This window comes from Cheilinus undulatus, linkage group 22 (assembly GCF_018320785.1).
Source record: "Cheilinus undulatus linkage group 22, ASM1832078v1, whole genome shotgun sequence".
Classification (NCBI taxonomy): Eukaryota; Metazoa; Chordata; class Actinopteri; order Labriformes; family Labridae; genus Cheilinus; species Cheilinus undulatus.
Window position 1 is genome coordinate 9,778,109 of NC_054886.1, and position 20,502 is coordinate 9,798,610.

Genomic DNA, 20,502 nt, shown 5'->3' on the forward strand with positions numbered 1-20,502 from the left:
CAACTTGTTCAAATTTTAAGAAAAAAAGTTAGCATTCCATGATAAAGTCAGAAATGTTTAAAAAATCCGAAATCCGACAATTAAGCAATTTGAGTAAAATAAGAGATAGTTTCGTGGTACTGAGTTAAGAAATATTGCAAAAATAAGACAGCATCCAGCATAAGGAAAAACATCCTGAGGGAAAACTTTACATGTTTTATTTTGAAAACCGTGAGCGGAAGCTGCCGTCGTTAATTTCGGTAATTGACCGCCGGTGAGCCTTTGAAAGTGTAGAGTGTGACTGCAGTCCAGGAGAGACCATGTCCGCCGTCATAAGCAAACTGTACTCACCTCTACTCTCATTTAAAACTCATTCTCCATGAAATAACAGAGACACGGGGCCCTAAGGATGGCCAACTCGGTGAGTACCAAGTCCGAGGATTTAGCCGACATTCCGCTCTGATGGAGTCCGTGTTTGGATGTTGTTTTCTGGTTGGTCTTAGCGGAGGAGTCGGTGGTTTTTTACTCCGTCAGGAGGATTTTCGAACCGAGCTAGCAAGAGCCGACGTGTGTCGCTATCTGCTGGGTGAACATTACAATACAAAATACATTATAAAAACTTCCGCATTTCTACTTACGAGTAAACAAATTATATTTTAAAGAGTTAACTAGACTTCTTTTAAAGTGACTGGAGTTTGATTTAAATTTCGGCGTATTTTTGACGCAATTGTCTTCGATTGGTAGCGTGCAAACCGGTTAAAATGTCATTTTTTCGTTATTTTCATTGTTTTTCTAGCAGCCACATTATGAGATATAACATGGAAATTTCAAGAGAGCTGGCAAAAGTTTGTTAATTGAAACCTAGCTACATGCATGCTTGACTTTTTCATTTAAATCCAGGATGAAGTTCACAGTAAGAAGTGGTCAGTCATAGGGATGCACCAAACTGTTTTTTTATGATATCCGATATACCGCTGTTTCACATTTATATGAGCCTTCGCTGATATTAGAGATGCACGCATGGTGAAAACCAGGCCCAATACTGAACCTAGTGTTTAAATAAGATAGCAGTTAAATATGGCTTGTGGTGCTCAGTGATGTAGTGTAGGATACATGCAGCTTAACAGATTATACTGGCACACATTTCAGTCCCCTCTCCTAGGATGGCAAAGTCATCTAAAAAGTGCTGTGAGTTCACTAGTGTGCTGATTTGTAGTGTTTTACCCTTAATGCTGCTGAGGAATAAGGAAAAGTTCTCTGAAAATGCAGAATCATGCAGTTATCTCAGCTTAAAGTTGGTGGTGATGGTAAATCAGCTCGCCTTTGACCGTTAATGTTATCATGATTGTTATCCACTGGAGTGACGATGTACCTATACTGAAGGCCGAGCTTAGTAGGGATGCATGACATTATTGGCATGATAGCAGAAATTCCTGCTGATACTTATAACTGATACAGCTGTAAAGATCAGCTGTATGTCCAAATGAGTTTGTGGAGTTTTAGTCAGGACCAATAGTCCTGTGTCAGCGGAAAGTCTTTTCCTTCGTTCATTCTCGGTCCTTACCTTTTAAAGCGTATCTTAAGGATTTAAGATTTGGGTCTGAACTACCTCAGCATATCGGTGTAATTATTGATTTTGGCCAAAGTGAATCTAGATATCTGCATATGGGCTATTGACAAAAATCCAATATCATGCATCCTTGATTTTTAGGTGAAATAAATCCAAAGCTGCTCCTGCTTGTTTTTGTTTATTACACAGGATAGTTGCTCTTTGCCTGATGGGTTTCTTGAAAACTGTGGGGATGAAATAAGAGTATACCCACTGCTTTAGACACCATCACATCACTGCAGATGTAGATGTTTTCTGACTCCCAAAATGCCGACATTTTCTCTCATGCTTGACAACAAAAACAGATAAGAGTTAATCCAACAGGTCTGCCCGATTATAAACCTCTTCCCTAAATCAGTGGTTAGACTGTACAATGTATAAAAATCTGCTACTAGCATTGGTTGGTGCCATATTATTAGCAATGTCTTCAAAATGAGCTGATATCTTGGTTTTGATCCAGTGCATCCACAACCTTAATACCAATATATACATGCCTCTATTATTGTAGAAATAACAGTCTTTGCTGTACTAGAATTGCTCTGTTTTCTTTGATTGTGGCAGCTTAAAAAAAGGTCAAACATCTGATTCTTCCATAGATTATTCATTAATTATTTCTCAGTAAAGAGATTCAGTAATGAATGATAAAAAGATTTTATATCACATGTCTATTTGTGACTGCAGTAAAGCAAAGCGTTGGGTGCCTTTTTCAGAGCTGCACCCAGAACTGAACAGACGGTCTAACGAAGAACCAACAGACTGTCTCAGCTGTCTCATCCTCATTTGTTTGAAATCATTTTGTCATTATACAAATGTTGTAAACATGTTTCTGCAATTTAGACAGTTCTCTCTGTTTTGGTTAAAAATATTAGAATCTGTTTGGTAGATTTGTCGTCAAAAATAGAAGACCTAGCTGCCCAGTAAGGGACAATTATATTTGTTTTGGATGATCATAAATTGCATACGAACTCGCACACAGTCTGAAATGTAAAATAATGTTGGCAACACTTGCAAAAATGCGTGAAACTTGCAAGAACAAGGGCCTGTTTGCTAACATGGCAACAAAAATAGAACATCAAAATAGGGCAATTGTTCATTTTTGGTCATCAAAAGTTGCAGTCATACTTGTCCATGTTGTTTAGATTCCTCAAATATGTTGGCAACATTTGGAAAGATGGTGGAACTGGTGAAGAGCGAGAGTTTCCTTTGCTCTTTGCCAGTTTTACTGACTCCACCCACTTTTACAAATGTTGCCAATATATTCGTGCAACAACAGCAACTCTCTCTACTTTCTAGTAAAAAATATCAAACCTGATCTTTAACATGGCAACAAAATAGAAGTCCTGGACAGCTAATATCAGGCAGTTTTTAATTTCACATAATGAATATTGCAGACAAACTCCTATGTGCTGTCTAAATTATAAATGTATAAGAAGTGTTTGAAACCAGCAAGGAGCAAGAGGCTTCTTCTGCTTTAAACCAGTTCTACTCCCTTTTTCAAATGTTGCCAACACATTTGTGCAATCTAGAGTTTAAGTTTACAGTATTGAACCTATTCTATACTCCAGCAACAAAAATGGCAGACCTAGACGCCCCATATTGGGCAGTTTTTCATTTTAACAATCAAAAGTTGTTGCAGACTCTTACATGCTGTTTAAACTGTTTAAATACAGTTACAGCATTTGGAAAAGTCTCTTTGTCTCTTTGCTTCCCACCAGTTCCTGCCACCTTTCCAAATGTTGCCAACATTAACCTCTTGTAAATCATTGCAAAAAAAGAAGACATCCTCTATGCCTAATACAGTCATGGATGAAAGTATTGGCACCTCTGGAATTTTTCCAGAAAATACACCATTTCTCACAGAAATCGTTGCAATTATAGATGTTTTGGGTAAACATTTTTTTTTCCTTTATGTGCATTGGAACAACACGAAAAGCAGAAGAAAAAAGCCAAAATTGACATAATTTTACACAAAACTCAAAAATGGGCTGGACAAAATGATTGGCACCCTTTTTAAAACTGTGGGTAAATCATTTTATTTCAAGCATGTGATGCTTATTTAAACTCACCTGTGGCAGTAACAGGTGCTGGCAATCTAGAAATCACAGCTGAAGCCAGTTAGAATGTCTAAAAGTTGACTCGACCTGTGTGTTGTGTGCCTGTGTGTGTCACACCAAGCACTGAGAAGAGAAAGAAGAGCTGATAATTGTCTGGACATAAGGAGCAAAACTGTGGAAAAATATGAACAATCTCAAGGTTACAAGACCATCTCCAGAGATCTTGAAATTCCTTTTTCCACTGTGCGTAATATAATCAAGAAGTTTACAACCCATGGAACTGTGGCTGATCTCCCTGGATGTGAACAGAAGAGAAAAATTGTCAAAAGGCTGTCCTGCAGACTCAGGGTGCAAAAGTGTCAGCTCGAACCATACGTCGTAATCTGAATGAGATGAAGCGCTATGGCAGGAGACAGAGGAGAACCCCACTGCTGACAAAGAGACATAAAAAAGCCAGACTGGAGTTTGCAAAAATGTACCTGGGTAAGCCTCAATCCTTCTGGGAGAACATTTTGTGGACAGATGAGACTAAGGTAGAGCTTTTTGGAAAAGCACGTCATTCTACTGTTTACAGAAAACAGAATGAGGCCTACAAAGAAAAGAACACAGTACCTACAGTCAAACATGGTGGAGGTTCAAAGATGTTTTGGGGTTATTTTGCTGCCTCTGGCACTGGGTGCCTTGACTGAGTGCAAGGAATCATGAAATCTGGAGTCTATCAGAAGATTTTGGGCCGCAATGTAGGGACTAGTGTCAGAAAGCTGAGTCTGCTTCAGAGGTCATGGGTGTTCCAGCAGGATGATGACCCCAAACATACCTCAAAAAGCACTAAGAAATGGTTGGAGACAAAGCGCTGGAGAGTTCTGAAGTGGCCAGCAATGAGTCCAGATCTAAATCCCATTGAACACCTATGGAAAGATCTCAAAACTGCTGTGACAAGAAGGAACCCTTCAAATCTGAGAGACCTGGAGCAGTTTGCAAAAGAAGAGTGGTCCAAAATTCCAGTTGAGAGGTGTAAGAAGCTTGTTGATGGTTATTGGTTTCAGTTATTTTTTCCTGAGGGTGTGCAACCAAATGTAAAGTTGAGGGTGCCAACAATTTTGTCTGGCCCATTTTTTGAGTTTTGTGTAAAATTATGTCAATTTTGGCTTTTTTGTTTTGTTTTGTTTTGTTTTTTGTTTTGTTTCAATGCACATAAAGGAAATAAACATGTGCATACCAAAAACATTTGTAATTGCAACAATTTCTAGGAGAAATGGTGTATTTTCTGGTAAAATTCCTGGGGTGTCAATACTTTCGTCCGTGACTGTATAAGACCATTTTGATCATCCAAATTTGCAGACAAACTCCTACATGCTGTTTCAATTGCACAAGTACGTTGGCAACGTGTGAAAAAATGGTAGGAAATGGCAAGTAGCAAGTGTTTCTCTTGTTTCTATCTACTTTTTCAAATGTTGCCCGCATATTTTTGCAGTTTCATCTTTGGGTTAAAATTATTAAACCTTTTTGAAATCACAGCATTAAACAGAGAAGTCCTGAACACTTGATAATAGGATGTTTTTTAAATTTTATGTTGTTAACATTTTCCTACTTGATTTTGATCAATAACCCGTTGTCGTTTTCTGTCAAAGGGTGCTGTTCAGGTGAAACTAGAACTTGGTCATCGAGCCCAGTTCAGAAAGAAACCCACCGTGGAAGGCTTCACCCATGACTGGATGGTGTTTGTGAGAGGACCGGAGCACAGCAACATCCAGCACTTTGTGGAGAAAGTGGTATTTCACCTGCACGAAAGCTTCCCTAAACCAAAAAGAGGTAAGGCCACTTTTATTTCTGCCTCTTCTGTTTGATTCTTTCTTTGGAGCCGTTTCTTCAAAGCAGCTTTGTTTCCTCTGTTATCGGCGAGCATCCTGCAGCTTGAAGCCGGCCCTGTTAGCAGGCTGGCAGAAAAGCTGTCTTTCCTTGTGTTTGCTATCTCTTTGGCTTGTTAAGGGTTTGAATGCAAACTGTGCAGAAAAGCAACGTTGGGTTTTGGTTTGAGAGTGCATTTTATACCTTGCTGCAAAGTCTGGAGGTAAATAAATCCAGTTATGTGTGTCCTTACTAGGACAGAAGGCTACAATAGGATATAATGTTTAATGGGGCAAAGTATGACGTGTGGAGGTCTATCTAAAGATGGATGTTTTTCTTTGACACCCTGCAGCACAGATTCACACGTTGCTTTAATTTTAGAGGTGTAAAAGGTTAGACTTGTGGTTGTTGTAGTTGTTTGCAGCCATTTAAATCCTTGCAAACAAGCACTAAAACACAGTATGTGAAATACATGCAGTAAATGCTTTCTGATCGGTCCCTTCACAGGCGTTGGTTGTTGCATGCAGAGTCTGGGTTTGGAGCAGCCGTTTCTCACAGTGATCTGACTTTGGTGATTTATGACCACGTTTCATGACCGTCAGCGTTCCTCTGTGTAGCGCATCGTGCTCTTTGTGCTCAAGTGTTTGAGCTTCAGGAGTCCTAACAGAACATCTGGAGAGGAAGAGATCAATTAAAACCTCCTCTGGTTCAGGATTTTGACCCCACTTCTTCTCTTTGTGAGTTCAGGAGTTGTTTTATGTGACTTGTGTTTGGCTGCAGTCCAATGCTGCTTCCTCTTGTTGTTGCCTGTGTAAATATGTCCAGCTTTATAGTCATATATCCTGGAGCTATACTATACTGTACTGTACTATCATGGCAGAGCTCCCAGGTGTTTCTGTGTTTGTGGTTTAAAGTAGGAGCTAATAAAATGGTGGTGAATTTTTACCTGTAGAAAAAACATCTGAATAAAACTGTGATGACCACATTAGTTTTATGGTTGCACGCTTCGCAAAGAGAGGGAAGGAATGCCACTGTTAAATAGGATACATCATACATAGGCTACAGCAGTAGTTCTCAACATTTTTTGAGCCACCCCCCTTACCTGTGTCAAATAAGCTGAGGCCCTCCAGAACCATGAAGAACTTGGGCTGCAAGGGCCTTTGCAGCCAAGTGCATGTTTTGGATGTTACACAACCGCGGGTGTGTAGCGGTGCAAGCACAGAGACCACGTAGATCCTCCCGGGGCTGTCTGTTAATCAAAAATAATGAGCACATTGCACTTTGTAAATGAAGTAGTAATTGCCGTCAACTGTGTGTGGCAGTATAACAAAGTAAAATGCTAAAATGTAGAAGTGATAAGGCCAGGACTGATATTTTTCTCATGTAAATTATGTTACAGCCGTTACTGGCTTCTTAAAGTAGGTGGCGCTACAGATAAACCACAAAATTGGAGTGGGTAGAGAGGCAAACCTTGATCATACATGTGAGATTTGAAGCCAGTCAGATGTTTCATGTGAAAGTTACACCTACTTCCTGTGAAATGGCGAGATAGCGAAATGCTTGCTGTTGCCAGTGAAGCCTCCTTCAATGAAACATGACTGTGTTGTAGACAAATATTGAGGCCTTTCTTTCAGTATCAGAGCTTGATAGGAATAACAACTGGCCCTATTATGTCACTTCCTGTTACCATTGATGCGATGTTAGCATGTTCAGTCTGATACTGTTGTGTGCAGAAAATTTTGAAGAATAGAACAGAACAGAATAATCTATCCAACAGTAATTTAGCACCATAAAAATGGCCTTATTTTTAAGTTAAAATGAAGTGGATTTCCTGTTGGGATTATCTTAGAAGTCAAAGAGGTTTTTTTCGCAGGCAGAATGAGGATGCATGCAGACCCAAAATCCTCAGTCTGTGTTGAAAGCTGTGCGGGGGCTGATTGTTTGTAGTGATGTAGGTGGAAAATGTCATTATTCAAACATCTGGCCCCGTCCTATGGGGCAAACTTGAGCTACTGATAACTTCAGACGTCAAACAATCAGATAAAATCCCTTGGACTGGTTCGTTAAAATGTACAACCTGTAAGTTGTTGAAAAAACTGCAAAATTTGCCCTTTGCCCTTTATGATCTCACTTCCTGTACATATTTTTAATAGATAGTGTATCAGTTATTTATTCCTTTGGCCATGATACATACTTGTTCCAATTCTCATGCATGTAGGTAAAACCAGTGGAAATCCAAAAAGGCATCTAAGTGGCGCTGTGGAGCCAGTTTTTGTCGCCCATACACAAAGCTACAAGAATGTAACATTTTTCTCCAGGTGTGATGAGTGTGCAAACTTTGGTGAGTTTTTTGGCATGTCCCTAGGTTGGCAATCTTTGGACTATTATATTTTAATCAACAGTTCTGGCTCACCTGTTGCCAATAAGTGCAATGTTAAAATCATCTGTGAAATACAATCTGGTGTTTTTGTGTTCTTTCTGCTCCTTAGAGGTGACACAGATCCCTCTCAATGACCAAACCGCTCCAGGAATAACCGGAATAAACTGGCAAAAGATCACAGAATAAAGTGGTTTAAGGTATTTCACTGAAGAAAATGATGATCTGGCAGTACAATGGATTGATCACCCAGACACAATAGAAACTGAGGCACAATGAGTCATTGCTGTGGCAATGATCCACCATCTCTCTAGAGTGTCTGCTGGGAACTGACAGACTTTCAGAAAATTGCGAGCAACCCATTGCAAACGGTTGCAGTTTTTAACTTTTCTCATTACAAATCTTTGCTTTAAACTTTTGCATCTTCTTACACAATAATTCTTCATGGCTTGGGACTTCCAAACACCCTGAAAGTCTACTATATTGACTACCTTTTATACACATCACCTTGACGAATGCCAAGTTTAGAAACTGATCCACTTCAGCTCTCTCCAGTTCTTAAAAAGCACAAATTATAAATCTCATACTGTGTTCATTTCCCCTGCTGCCTTTGAGCGTCTATAAATCAAATTCCTATCTACTGATATTGAACCCTGATGTCTTAAATTTCTCCTAAAAGGCTTTTGATTACAAAGAACCAAATGAGATTTGTCATCTGCAGCCTGCATCCCTCTCTCTGCTCTTTCTGTACTCCAAGAATGTCTTGATGAATGTGACGTGAGGCTCGAAGAGTCAGGCCTAAAGCCCAGCAGGAGAATACTTAACCTTCAATAAGTCTCCTGGTTTGACACATGCCATGAGATCTCTGTGAAGTCTTTGGGGCCTGCGTGTTTTTACACGGTGACAAATTGTGAGCCAAAGTGCTTCCTGATCTGTTGGGACTTAACTGTGTTTCTAGTTAAAACTCAGCCCCAGTGTAATTAATCAGAAGAACCCCAGCGCTAAAACTGCTCAGAGGAGTTTAACATTTTGTCACTTTAAAACTACAACCACTTATGAGTCAACTTTTTCTCCATTAATGCTTTTCTTCTACTAACACATGCAGACGGAGCTCAGAGTATTTTTTAAACCTGAGCTTTATAAGGGTCCATGCACTGTAACAGCACCAAGGCACTATAGGAATGTAAGGATTTAATCTTATTAGTCAAATTAATATCTAAATGGCAGCTTTAGCATGCCCCCAAAACTAACCAAAATTTGCATTTGTGGCTTGGATATGGCATGGATTGTCTAGTGCGAGTTCACTCTTACACTGTCCTAACAGCATGCGAGCGTCAGATATCATGTTGCATTGCTTAGCATTACAAGCTTGCTTTCCATGCATAATTTGAGTATTTAACTGTCTGCTCTGTAAATGTCTTTTGCCTCTTGTTTAAGGTGTTTGACACCTCACACTATGAAGTTTGGCATTTTGTATCGACGAGCCTTTGATTGCATGGTTTTGCCTTGGTGTTGACACAAGTCAAGGCACATCTCAAACACAGATGACCTGTCTTTCATTCATGCACAACTGTCTCCCCTTTGTAAAATAAAAAGCTAACAAGCTCTGTTGAGTGCTGAAAGCAAAAGAAAATCTTCCTGTCAGAAACTCCTGGTGCCTTGTCATCTCCCTATAGGAGGAGTTGATACCATAAGAACTCTTAAAAGGGCATTTTTGTTCTGCCATTTTTGTAACATAAGATGAAAATTGTGGACTTCCTGCTGAGTTTATAACATGGCTCCAAGAGGCTTCTTTGTAGCACTCGGCAAGAGAAATTGGCTACAAGGGCTGAATTTTCTACTTCCTGTTTTATGGCGTGTAATGCATCCTCATAGAAACCACTTCAGTTGCAGAAGTCCCAGCTTTGCAAGATAGCATGTTGTAAGTTTTAAGATGCTACAAAGCATATTCAAGGAAGTTAGGTCTTGGAGTAGCAGCCATTTCTATGACATGGCATGAGTGAAAGACCTGTGGCTGTGTCTTCACCTTGACAACAAGCCCCATAGTGCAATGAGGTGCAAGGGCTTCTTATCTCTGCTTTTGGCTTTGGTATAAACCTGATAAATGGCCTGGCTAATAATCGGTAAACTCTTAGTTAGAACACTATTCAAGTTTGCCTGCTTTGCTCAAGTATTGTAATCAGTGTGAACAAACTGTCTTTAAGCACTAATGTTGCACCGTTACGCTGATGAACTTATGCAGGGCTTGCTCAGCAGCTCCTTTGTTTTGCAACGATATATTACCGTCTTTTCAATAGAGTCTAATTGCTTTGATGAGAGCAAAGTAGCTGCATAATGCCTAACAATCTTCTTTGTGATAGAAGTAGCCCTTTAGAGAACTACTTCCTGTTTATGGCATGTAATGCATCTTCATTTAAACAGATTTCGTTGCAGAAGTCTCAGCTTTGCAAGATAGTATGGGGAAACTTTTAAGATGTTACAAAGCAAATTCAAGTGAGATGAGGTCACGAAGAAGCAGCCACCTTCGTGACATGGCATGGCTGAAAGCCAAGGTTGCAGCAGCAGATTTTGCATTTGTGCCACAACCTTGACACTCAACATGCATCAACATGGGAGAGGGTTCAAGGGTTCCCTATTGACCTAGATAACTGTCCAAGCTGATAATCAGTCGATCTGTAGTTAGGACACTGTGCAAGTTAGCCCGTATTGTTCAGGTGTGTTGTGTGCAATTTGAACAAATCATATTTAAACACCAAAGTTGCATTGTAACACTAAAAAACTTGCTAAGATCAGCAACTCCTTAGTTTTGTAATGATACATGCTCTTTTTGTCAGTTGAGTTCAGTGGCTTTTAAAAATAGCAATGTAACACCCTCATGTCTAACAATCTTCTCTGTGATAGAAGTATTAATAGCCCTTTGGAGAATTACTTCCTGTTTCATGGCGTATCATTGAAACAGATTTGGTTGCAGAAGACTCAACTTTGCAAGATAGCATGGTGAAAGTTTTAAGATGTAACGAATCGAATTCAAGAAGATGAGGTCATGGATTCCTGGCAATTTTTGCAGCAGCATATTTTGAAGTTTTGCTTCAAAAATTGCTGTTTTTGTCAATGTAGTCTGATGAGAGCAGTGTAACAGCTATTGGCAGTTAAAAAAATCTTCTATAAACGCAAATAAAGCTCTGTCTTGCTGGGATTCTTTTTTTAATGTTAACAGACCTAAGCTAAGCTGACAGAGATGGAGATCAATTTGTTGAGTGTTCTCTGATTAACATTGCAGCTGTCTGAACTTTGTGTCAGTCGTCTTACAATATCTACCTGAGCAATTCTGAAACTTTTAGTATCTATGAGTCATCGAGACCCCAGAAATAGAGCCCAGGATTAAAAATACCTCCATTCCCCCTTTAAGAGTGCAATAAAATCCATCACTGCTGCTTGGCTCAGTTAGCACATTTGATTTAGGAGGGGTCTGTTGTTTGGCTTTTTGTCTGTTGTGTTTTAGTTTCTCCTTAGAGATGCTGACGACAGGTAGGCTCATCTAGCATCAGTTGTTTCCTGACTGTACCAAACATTGTCTCCCTCATCATCATGTCATCACTTTTATGAATTTCACTCTCACACGAGGTGCAGCAGTCACAACACGGAGTGCCGTCCTCCCACACTCTCGGTGATTTGTGGAGCCGCTCGGAGAAGCTGCCAGACGCACATTTAGATTAATGACGAATCAGTCAGTAAAGCTGCCACTGTGCTTCATTATTGCCATGCGGTTAACGGGCCAGCGTTGAGGCGTCGCCATGGAGACGGCCTAATGGCAGCGCGTCTGAACAAATGGAGGTAAAAGAAGCTCTTTGGAACCAGCGAAGGGGGTGCTATTTTGGCAATAGGCGGCAGCGGCTCATGCTGCTTAAGCACCTCATTTGGAGCCTCGGCTGCCATTTAATCTACTCTGAAGATGGCATCTCTTCAGAGGTGTTTGTGATATTTCACAGGATTGTCACTTTTATGGAAAGATGTAAGGGGCTGTAATGGGGAAGAAATGGGCGAGCTGAGTGAAAAGAGTTTGAGATTTGTGGGCTGTGCAGAGCAGCAAAGATTCCCCGAGAGATGGGCTCCTCTTTGTGGTTTTTAACACCAAAGTGCTCTTTGTTACAGGAGGGAAAAAAATGCCTCAAACTGAGATTTGTCCTGGTTGAAAACGGGGCTGTGGTGCTGTTTCTGCCTGTCAGGCTCTCTAATCAAGGACAGATTCACCAAACCAGCCCTCCATGAGTCCAGGTAGCTTTAGAAATCTGAAGACAAAGAATCCAAGCTGTAGTCTGTGCCTCAGCCTTTACTAGAGGAACAGGAGAGGTGGAGGGAACATTTCACTAAGGCTGGATAATTCCTGGACATCTGCAGCTAAATTATATTTATACCCAGTAGATGATTATTCCTGGAAATCTGCAGAATACCACTGCATTGATTTACACAAACCAGTGGTGAATTCCTGGTTAGCTGCAGCTTGTTTTTCAACGATAGCAGTGAATAATAACTGGCTGGCAGCTTTTGACTATTTAACTACTGCATTTATTCATTTACAACCCTTATTCCAAAAAAAGTTGGGATGCTGTGTACAATGTAAATTAAAACACCGCAGTGATTGCCAGATCTCATAAACCCATGGACGGGACTGCAGGTAGGCCAATTCAAGACCCGGACTCTGCTACTGTGAAGCCATGCTGTTGTGATGGATGTGGTTTAGCATTATGTTACTGAAACAGACAAGGCCTTCCCTGAGAGAGATGTTGTCTGGATGGGCGCACATGTGGCTCTAAAACCTCTATCTACTTCTCAGCATTGATAGCGTCTTTCCTGATGTGTAAGCTGCCCACGCCATATGCACTAATGCAGCCACATACCAGCAGAGATGCAGGCTTTAGAACTGTGGATAACGAGGTGGATGGCGCCTCTCCTCTTCAGTCCACAGGACACAGAGTTTGTGGTTTCCAAAAAAATTTCTAATTTTGATTAATTCGACCACAGAACAGTTTTCCATTTGCCCTCAATCCATTTGGAATGAGCTTTAGCCTAGAGGAGACAGCGATGTTTCTGGATCCTGTTCACCTATGGCTTCTTCTTGCCATGATCTATCTTTAACTGTCATTTGTGTATAGCACAGCCTACTGTGTTGAGAGACTGTGATTTCTGGAAGTGTTCCTGAGCCTATGCAGTGGTTCCAGTACAGAATCATGCCTGTTATGCAGCGCAGATTCTCTGATTCTTCTGATGACATTATGGACTGTAGATAGTGGGATATTCAAAGTTTTCACTATTTTACATTAAGGAACATTTTTCCGAAAGGGTTCCACAATTTTTAGATGCACTTTTTTGCATATTGGGGAACCTCTGCCTCTCTAAAATGCTCCTTTTATACCCTTTCATAATACTAACCTGTTAAAAGTTCACCTAATTAGTTGCAAAATGCTCCTCTGGCTGTTTTTTTTTTTTTTTCTTTGAGCTGCCATCAAATTCAAAATGAGCTAATATTTTTCCTGAAATGGTAAAATATCTCAGTTTCAACATCTAATATGTTGTTTATGTTCTGTTGTGAATAAAATATGTGTTTATGACATTATTTACATTTTACACAGCGCCCCAACTTTTTTAGAATTGTCCTTTTTTTATGGTTTAGGATAATTCCTGGAAGCGGCAACCTGGTTCAGGAAAGTTGGTAAACCCTAACAGATCAGACTAATTCATAGAAGGCATTGTTTAATTCCTGGACATGTGCAGCGTTTCTTAATTTAATTTGAATTTCAGTAAATCCTAGATATTTGTAGCTTGTGAATATTGATTTAGAGTTGTAGATAATTCCTGGATTATCCAGTTTTCCTGGACTACAGCAGCTCTAATCATTTATAATCGCCTTTCACTTGTATTCTTTTATTCATAGCAGTGTTTTATCCCTTGTAAACTGCAGGTTTTAATTGTCTCTGGGATTATGAGTAGGTTTTGTGTTATTGAAGCTGTGTTCTGATATTAAGAGGGTTCTGGATAATTTCTTGATTATAGGGTTGAAATGATTATAGCTGGTGGCTATTTAATGAAGCTTGTTCTGATTTTAATGAGCTGTAAATACTTCATGTTAAACTACAACTTGATAAGATTTAAAGATGGGTGTGTTTAATTCCTGGATAACTCTAGCTTTTGGTGAAAATAACTCTTGGACAGCTGCACAGCAGACATGTTTACTGACGGGCTGATGCACAAGTGAAACAACGTCACTGATCAGCTGTTTTTAGTCAGCTGTCCCTAATTGTCTGGATTGTTTTTGTTTTAAGAGAAACACCCATCTCTGCTTGTCCCTCAACATCAGTATATGTGGACATTTTCTTCAGAGGACCTACAGGAGAACACAGCCATCATGTCTCTTTCATCAGTTTGAGTTTCTGACTTCGTCTTCTAACCCCAGCAAACCTTTTTGACTTCAGTAATTAAACTTAATGAGGCCAGTTTAACAGTCAATATTTGGTTAATCACACCAAAGAACAGCTGACCTGGAATAGATCAGGAAAAACATGTTCACAGTTACACCCAGGTTATAACCTGGTCTACCTTTATCTGAGTTTCCCATGGAGAATGAGCACAGGTACATCTGTTTTTCTGCTGTGGGACATCTCTTTGTTTGTTTTCATTAGGGATATTTTTAAGTTGATTCTTTCCTAGCCTCATATTCACTCTACATCTTGACCCTGTAACATTTTTCATCAGAGTCAAAAAAAAGTGGAAAGGAGAGGACTCGAGGACAAATGTTGGACTTTTTAAACTCAAACCACCTTTTCTAGTGGTTAGGGATGAAACTGTTACTGACTTTAATAATAACAGTCAAATCCCCCCACGGGGAAAGCTGTTTGTAATAACCACGCTTTAATATCACAGTAAATAAAGCACAGACATGGCTCTGCTTGTTTAAGGTGGTGAATTGAAATAAGTCTATTTGGGACATAAAACATTTTAGGGAAAGTGGTTTCTCTCCTCTGGTCTCTGTCTGCCTAATGCTAGTAGGTGACTCTGGCATAACCTCAACGGCTTCCAAGATGCATGAAGGAAGAGGAAAGTCTTGTCTGTGACTCCTTTGTTACCCAAGATTTTTGTGACTTTAGCAGACTAATAAAATATTCAAATCATGTAATCTGAAATTGAGTTGTTGGTATCTGATCCAGAGTGGTTTAGCCCTTAGCCCTGTGTGCTAATGTCATAGCTTCATGTGTTTGAAACTCGTCACTCTACATCCATTAACACAGCTGATAAATGTTCTTATACATTCTCTCTGAGGCCCAGCAGAGCACTTTTAAAACAAACCCCACTGTGGTTATAAGTGTCTTATCACTTTCAAACTGTCACAAGAAGTTTCTACCATCTTTGCAGTGCAGCTGACTAAGTTCACTGCTTCATTTAGTCTTGTCTGTGCTTAAACTTGTAAAACCACCTCCTTTCTAAACTGCTGTGCTTGCAGCCGTGGAATTGTTGGTGTAAAAACTGTGAAAACATCCAAATTGGTTGGATGCAGGACATAACCTGCCACATATTCTGTGAATGCATTGGATTTGCTCCGACCATTGCTGTGCACACTTATGTTTTTCTTAATCAAAATGAGTGACATAAAAATGATAATTCCCTTAACCAAAGCGAATGGCATCGCATTTGTAATATGAGCAAAAGTAGTTAACTCATACGATCTCAAACTGATGGAGCCTAGTATTACTTCATGAAAGTCAAACCCTAGCTGTGATCAGCTAGTAGCCAGCCTCACCTCCCCCACCCCAGCCACCTCCTTTATAGGTTAAAGCTTGTTGCACCCCCATATTCAGATTCATGCTACCATGGATTAATTTCTTCAGAAATCGATTAACCCAAGAATAATCACATATTAAATTGCAGTCACAATATTTGGTTAAAAAAAAATCGCAATTAGGTTATTTTTGCAAATAACCTGTCTAGGTACTTCATTGGAGTGATATCAAACACCAGGATCGGCACAGTGAATCCCTACTTGCATACTGGCCTGTGGATTTGCAGACCTTTTTTTTTTTTTTTTTTTTTTTCACTTTTTTTAAAACTTTTTGAAAGGACCCGTGGTTAAAAGAGAGAAATGATTGTTGCCTTCATTCATAAAGAATCATTTTTCATGTTAATGCATTAATTTAATGTGCAAGTTGATCATCATCTGTTGTCTTTGCATGTATTTTAAGTGCCACTTTTAACATAGAAATGAGACATGAGGCCATACATAATTTAAGTGTGAGTGTTTTTGTACATAAGAAGTGTTGAAGTGTGTAAAAGATGGTTTAAAATGTGCATCATCAAAGAGGCATAGCACAGCTGATATGCTGTCTCTATGGAGCTTTGTTTTCTTATTTGACACAGAGCTGTGGTGGGTTAAGTGCAGCTGGCGTGGCTTAAAACTCCTGCAACTCAGCAACATTTCTATGTCTGAGGCGACCCAAAGCTTCACATTTACACCTCCTGTGGACTGAGAGAGAAAATCCTCCACTGAAGTCGAAGTGAAGAACAATAGCTGAGGGTGGGAGAGTATCTCCTTTCCTTAAAGAAAGTGCGTTCTGTTCTGTTAGCCACATTGGCGACAGTGTAAGCCCCTTACAGTGCTCACTCTCAGATTGATGCCTTAATGATTGGGCCAACATGTTAGCCCCTGGCCATCGCCTGCATTCAGAGGAGCACTCACATGAAACCTTTTAACTCCTCCCGTCCTCCGCTCCGGCTTAATTTGCGGCTTGTGTGCACATACCACATAAGTCAAGTCAGCGCAGTGACCTACACATCAGATCCAGATCCTGGGGCTGAAATGTGCGCTGCATTCCTCCTCTCTTTGCTGTGGCTTTTCTAATGCTGGCTCTGATGATACATGTATTGATATCCTGCAGGAGATGAGGGATGCTTCCTCTGCATGTGTGGCTTCTTTTATTTCATGAATAACTGACATCATCTTACCTTTATTCACTTCAGAGCGAATGTAACATCTTCAGTTTCATTTATTTGACCGAAAAGAGAGAAAATCAAAAGCATGTGTGCACAGGAGAAAAACTCCTGTTGAAGATTCAGCGCAGAAGACAAATATTTCATTATGAGTAATAGTTTTGGTTAAGGTTTAGGAGCCAATTTCAAACTTTAGGAATGAAGATGGGAAAAATTTAGCTGAGGTAGGTCTGATGGTTCTGCTTAAAAGTCCACAAGCAATGCTTCACGGATGCAACAGTAGAGTTAGCCCACAGTTCAACACGTACCTCAGTAATTTGCTCATGGTCTTATTGGTCTGGGGTTTTTTGGTACTCCATTCTATGGTGTTTAAGGTGAATTTTACATTTTCTGGAAATACATGCAAGTCTTTCCATGCCATCTTGTTTTAAAATTGCAAATCGCTAAAGGACATTAGAACATGACCTGTTGTCTCACAGTAAGAAGGTTCCCGGTTCGCTTCCCGGTCAGGGACTTCCCATGCAGAGTTCGTATTTTCTGCATATGCATGTGTGGGTTCACTCTGGGTTCTCTGGCTTCCTCCCACCACCAAAGACATGCTCGTTGGGTTAATTGATGACTCTAAATTGCCAGTAGGTGTGAGTGTAAGTGTGCCTGGTTGTTTGTCTTTATATGTCAGCGATTAACTGGTGACCAGTCCAGGGTGAACCCTGCCTCTCGCCTGGTGACAGCTGGGATAGGCTCCAGCCCTGCAGGAAAAGCAGTGTAGAAAATGGATGGAACATTAAGAACATTTCAACTGAGATTTTTCGGTGGCAGCAACACACCTAAAAAAGTTGGGACAGGGCAGCAAATGCAAGTTGAAGCTATATCATGCAAAGAAGGAGTCATATGTGAACACAACCTTGAAATTCTGCACTGAGGTCACATGGAAAACTGTTCTGTGGTCAAATTAATAAAAATTTGAAATTCTTATTGGAAACTACAGATGCCATGTCCTGTGGACTAAAGAGGAGAGGGACCATCTAACTTGTTATCCTGGCACAGTTCTAAAGCCTGCATCTCTGATAGTATGGGGTTAACAACAACAAACAAACAAACAACAAACAACTTTATTGGTCCCCCGGGGGGGAAATTGCCTCCCAGTTACATCCCGTCCAAGAAACACAAAAAAAGACATTGACACATAGTGCCTATGGTGTGGGCAGCTTACACATCTGGAAAGACACTATCAATGCTGACAAGAAGATAGAGGTTTAAAGCAACTTATGCAAAGTAGACCCAGGATGGTTGAGCAGCTAGAATCCTACATAAGACAAGAATGGGGCAACATTCCTCTCCAAAAACACCATCAGCTGGTCTCCTCACTTCACAGATGTTTACAGACTGGTTGATAATGGTAAACATGGACCTGTCCCATTTTTTGAGATGTGTTGCTGCCATCAAATTCAAAATGTGCCAAAATTTTTCATGCAATGGTAAAGTGTCTCAACATCTGATGTGTTGATTATGTTCTCTTGTGAATACGATATGAGTTCATGAGATTTGACAATCATTCTTCTTTATTTGCATGTTATGCAGTGGCCTAACTTTTTGAAATTAGGATTGTATTTCCCTACACAGACTTTGTTCATCATTGAACAAATAAAGAAAAAGCAGCCCTTAAGCAGGGAGAATTTCAATTGTGTATAAAGGATCAGTTGAAATCCTGCAGGATTAACAAGTCAAAATTTTCCCCAAAATCTGCTGAAATTCTTACTAAAGATTGAACCAAAGATCTTAATTCAGGAGCTGCATTTGTCTTTTTATGGATGAAACAAGTTCAAGGAAACATCTGAGTTAGCTTGTACATAATAAGGCCAAATGTAAAGTGTGAGTTGTGATTTTTGGAAGGGAAAAACGCCAGCCCTGTGTATAAAGACCTCCTCCTCCTCCTCCTCCTCCTCCTCCCCCGTCTCTCTTGGTGTCTGGCTGGAATCAAAGAGCTGCAGGAAATTCACCAGTAATTGTTTTATGATCCTCCGAAATCATACCTACTTGTATCGCTGCACACAAAGAGAGCAAGAGCCCTGAAAGCTGCAGACTGCTGCTCCTGCTGCATGAAAAGAGGAGGAGGAGGAGGAGGAGGAGGAGGTGCAGATAGACGGGGCAGCAGCCGCCAAATAACAGGAACTGAGCTGTAAATGCCGGCTCTCTCTCCCTGGCTTCAGTCAATGAAAGGAGGTAGCAGGAAGTGGTTTATTGAAGCATGGTTTATATGGGCTGTCTGTTGGCAGCTCTTTCACTCCTTTCTCACTCAGCTCGGCCGTAAAACATTTGTCTTTTATTTACAGCACCTCCACGCACCAGAGCTGCAACATTTCACTCACTAAAGACGCCACAGTCAGGCTTTTCATCAATGAAATTATTTACCACAACAACCATCATATAGCTCTGGACAATGCAGGAACAGTGGTTAATCTTATCTTTAAATACATCGACAGCAAATAAATTGAATTTTGGAATTGTGGAAGTAATTAAGAAGGCAACTTACCCGTTTTCTCTACCTTTAGCTTCTCAGTGGAAGAATATCTTCTGCCTTATTGTCAAATATAGCTCGGGTAATCTTGGAGCTTGTACCATCAACACTAACTTAGACGGCATCTTGGCTCCTGGATTACTGTGTCTGGTATGGTTTAATCTTTATTGATTAATGAAGGCTTAAATTAAACGATCAGTTGATAATAATAAAGCTTATGAGTGTTTGAAACATTTTGATATAATCCTAATGATGCAAATCTTTTGATTCTGTGCCAAAATATCGGCTCATTTTTCTGCACCTGTGTAATTACTTTATCACCCCCGTAAAATAACATTTATAATTGATAACACTACATAACAATGCAGTTTTCTCCCATGGCTTTGAGGATGTCGGTCATGGGGCTCTCTGTTATTCCGTACTGATCTGATCAGATCTGATACAAGTAAATGTACAGTGCTTAACAAATTTATTAGACCACCCTAACCCTAACCAAAGTAAGGTTTATGCCACAGCTGCCTAAATTAACATCATTGGTAATTACCAAAATCATTTTTTATGTTTCTGCAATGGTTAATACACCAATATGTAGAAGCTCTTTAACCCAAATGATATTTTTAATGCTAAAATAGAGTTATTATTGTTATCCATGAAATTTAAAATTTACTGATTTACAAAAAAACTGAAAAAATAGTAAAGCACATTATTATTTCTTGATAAATATGTCAAATTATAGTTATTTACTTGCATTCCTGAACAGAAAAATTAGTTTTAGTGGTTGAATGTTATGCTTGATTAATTTCTGACTTCTCAGGGAAGCCCAGTGAGCCGGCTCAAATTTGGGTGAATTCAGTTTGAAATCCCTCATTCCTGTTCAAAATGGTAAAACATGGAGTGCTGAATGAAAATGAAAAGAGTCCACATTAAAGCACTTCATGATGCTGGATGGTCTTTGAGACAAATATGACAGGTGGTCTAATAAATTTGTCAAGCACTATATTACCTATATTCCTCATTATGAGGCTAAGACTGAAAATTATTAATGTCAGGGAAGGACAATATTGGATTACAGCAGATATCCACATTCATTCCAGTTAATATCAAACATGAGACCAAATGTTGGTACCTTGGAATTCTTATG

At 39.8% G+C, this 20,502-nt stretch overlaps 1 protein-coding gene across 2 annotated transcripts in view; it reads left to right on the forward strand.

The window, feature by feature from the left end:
- Window positions 1–280: 280 nt before the first annotated feature.
- mllt3 (MLLT3 super elongation complex subunit) overlaps window positions 281–20,502 on the forward strand; it is a 69,506-nt gene continuing 49,284 nt past the window's right edge. For both annotated transcript variants that reach the window (XM_041779930.1, XM_041779931.1), the window contains exons 1-2: window positions 281–400; window positions 5,274–5,454. In XM_041779930.1, coding sequence (XP_041635864.1) covers window positions 389–400; window positions 5,274–5,454 — 193 coding nt within the window. In that variant the 5' untranslated portion in view covers window positions 281–388. The remainder of the gene's footprint in view (window positions 401–5,273; window positions 5,455–20,502) is intronic.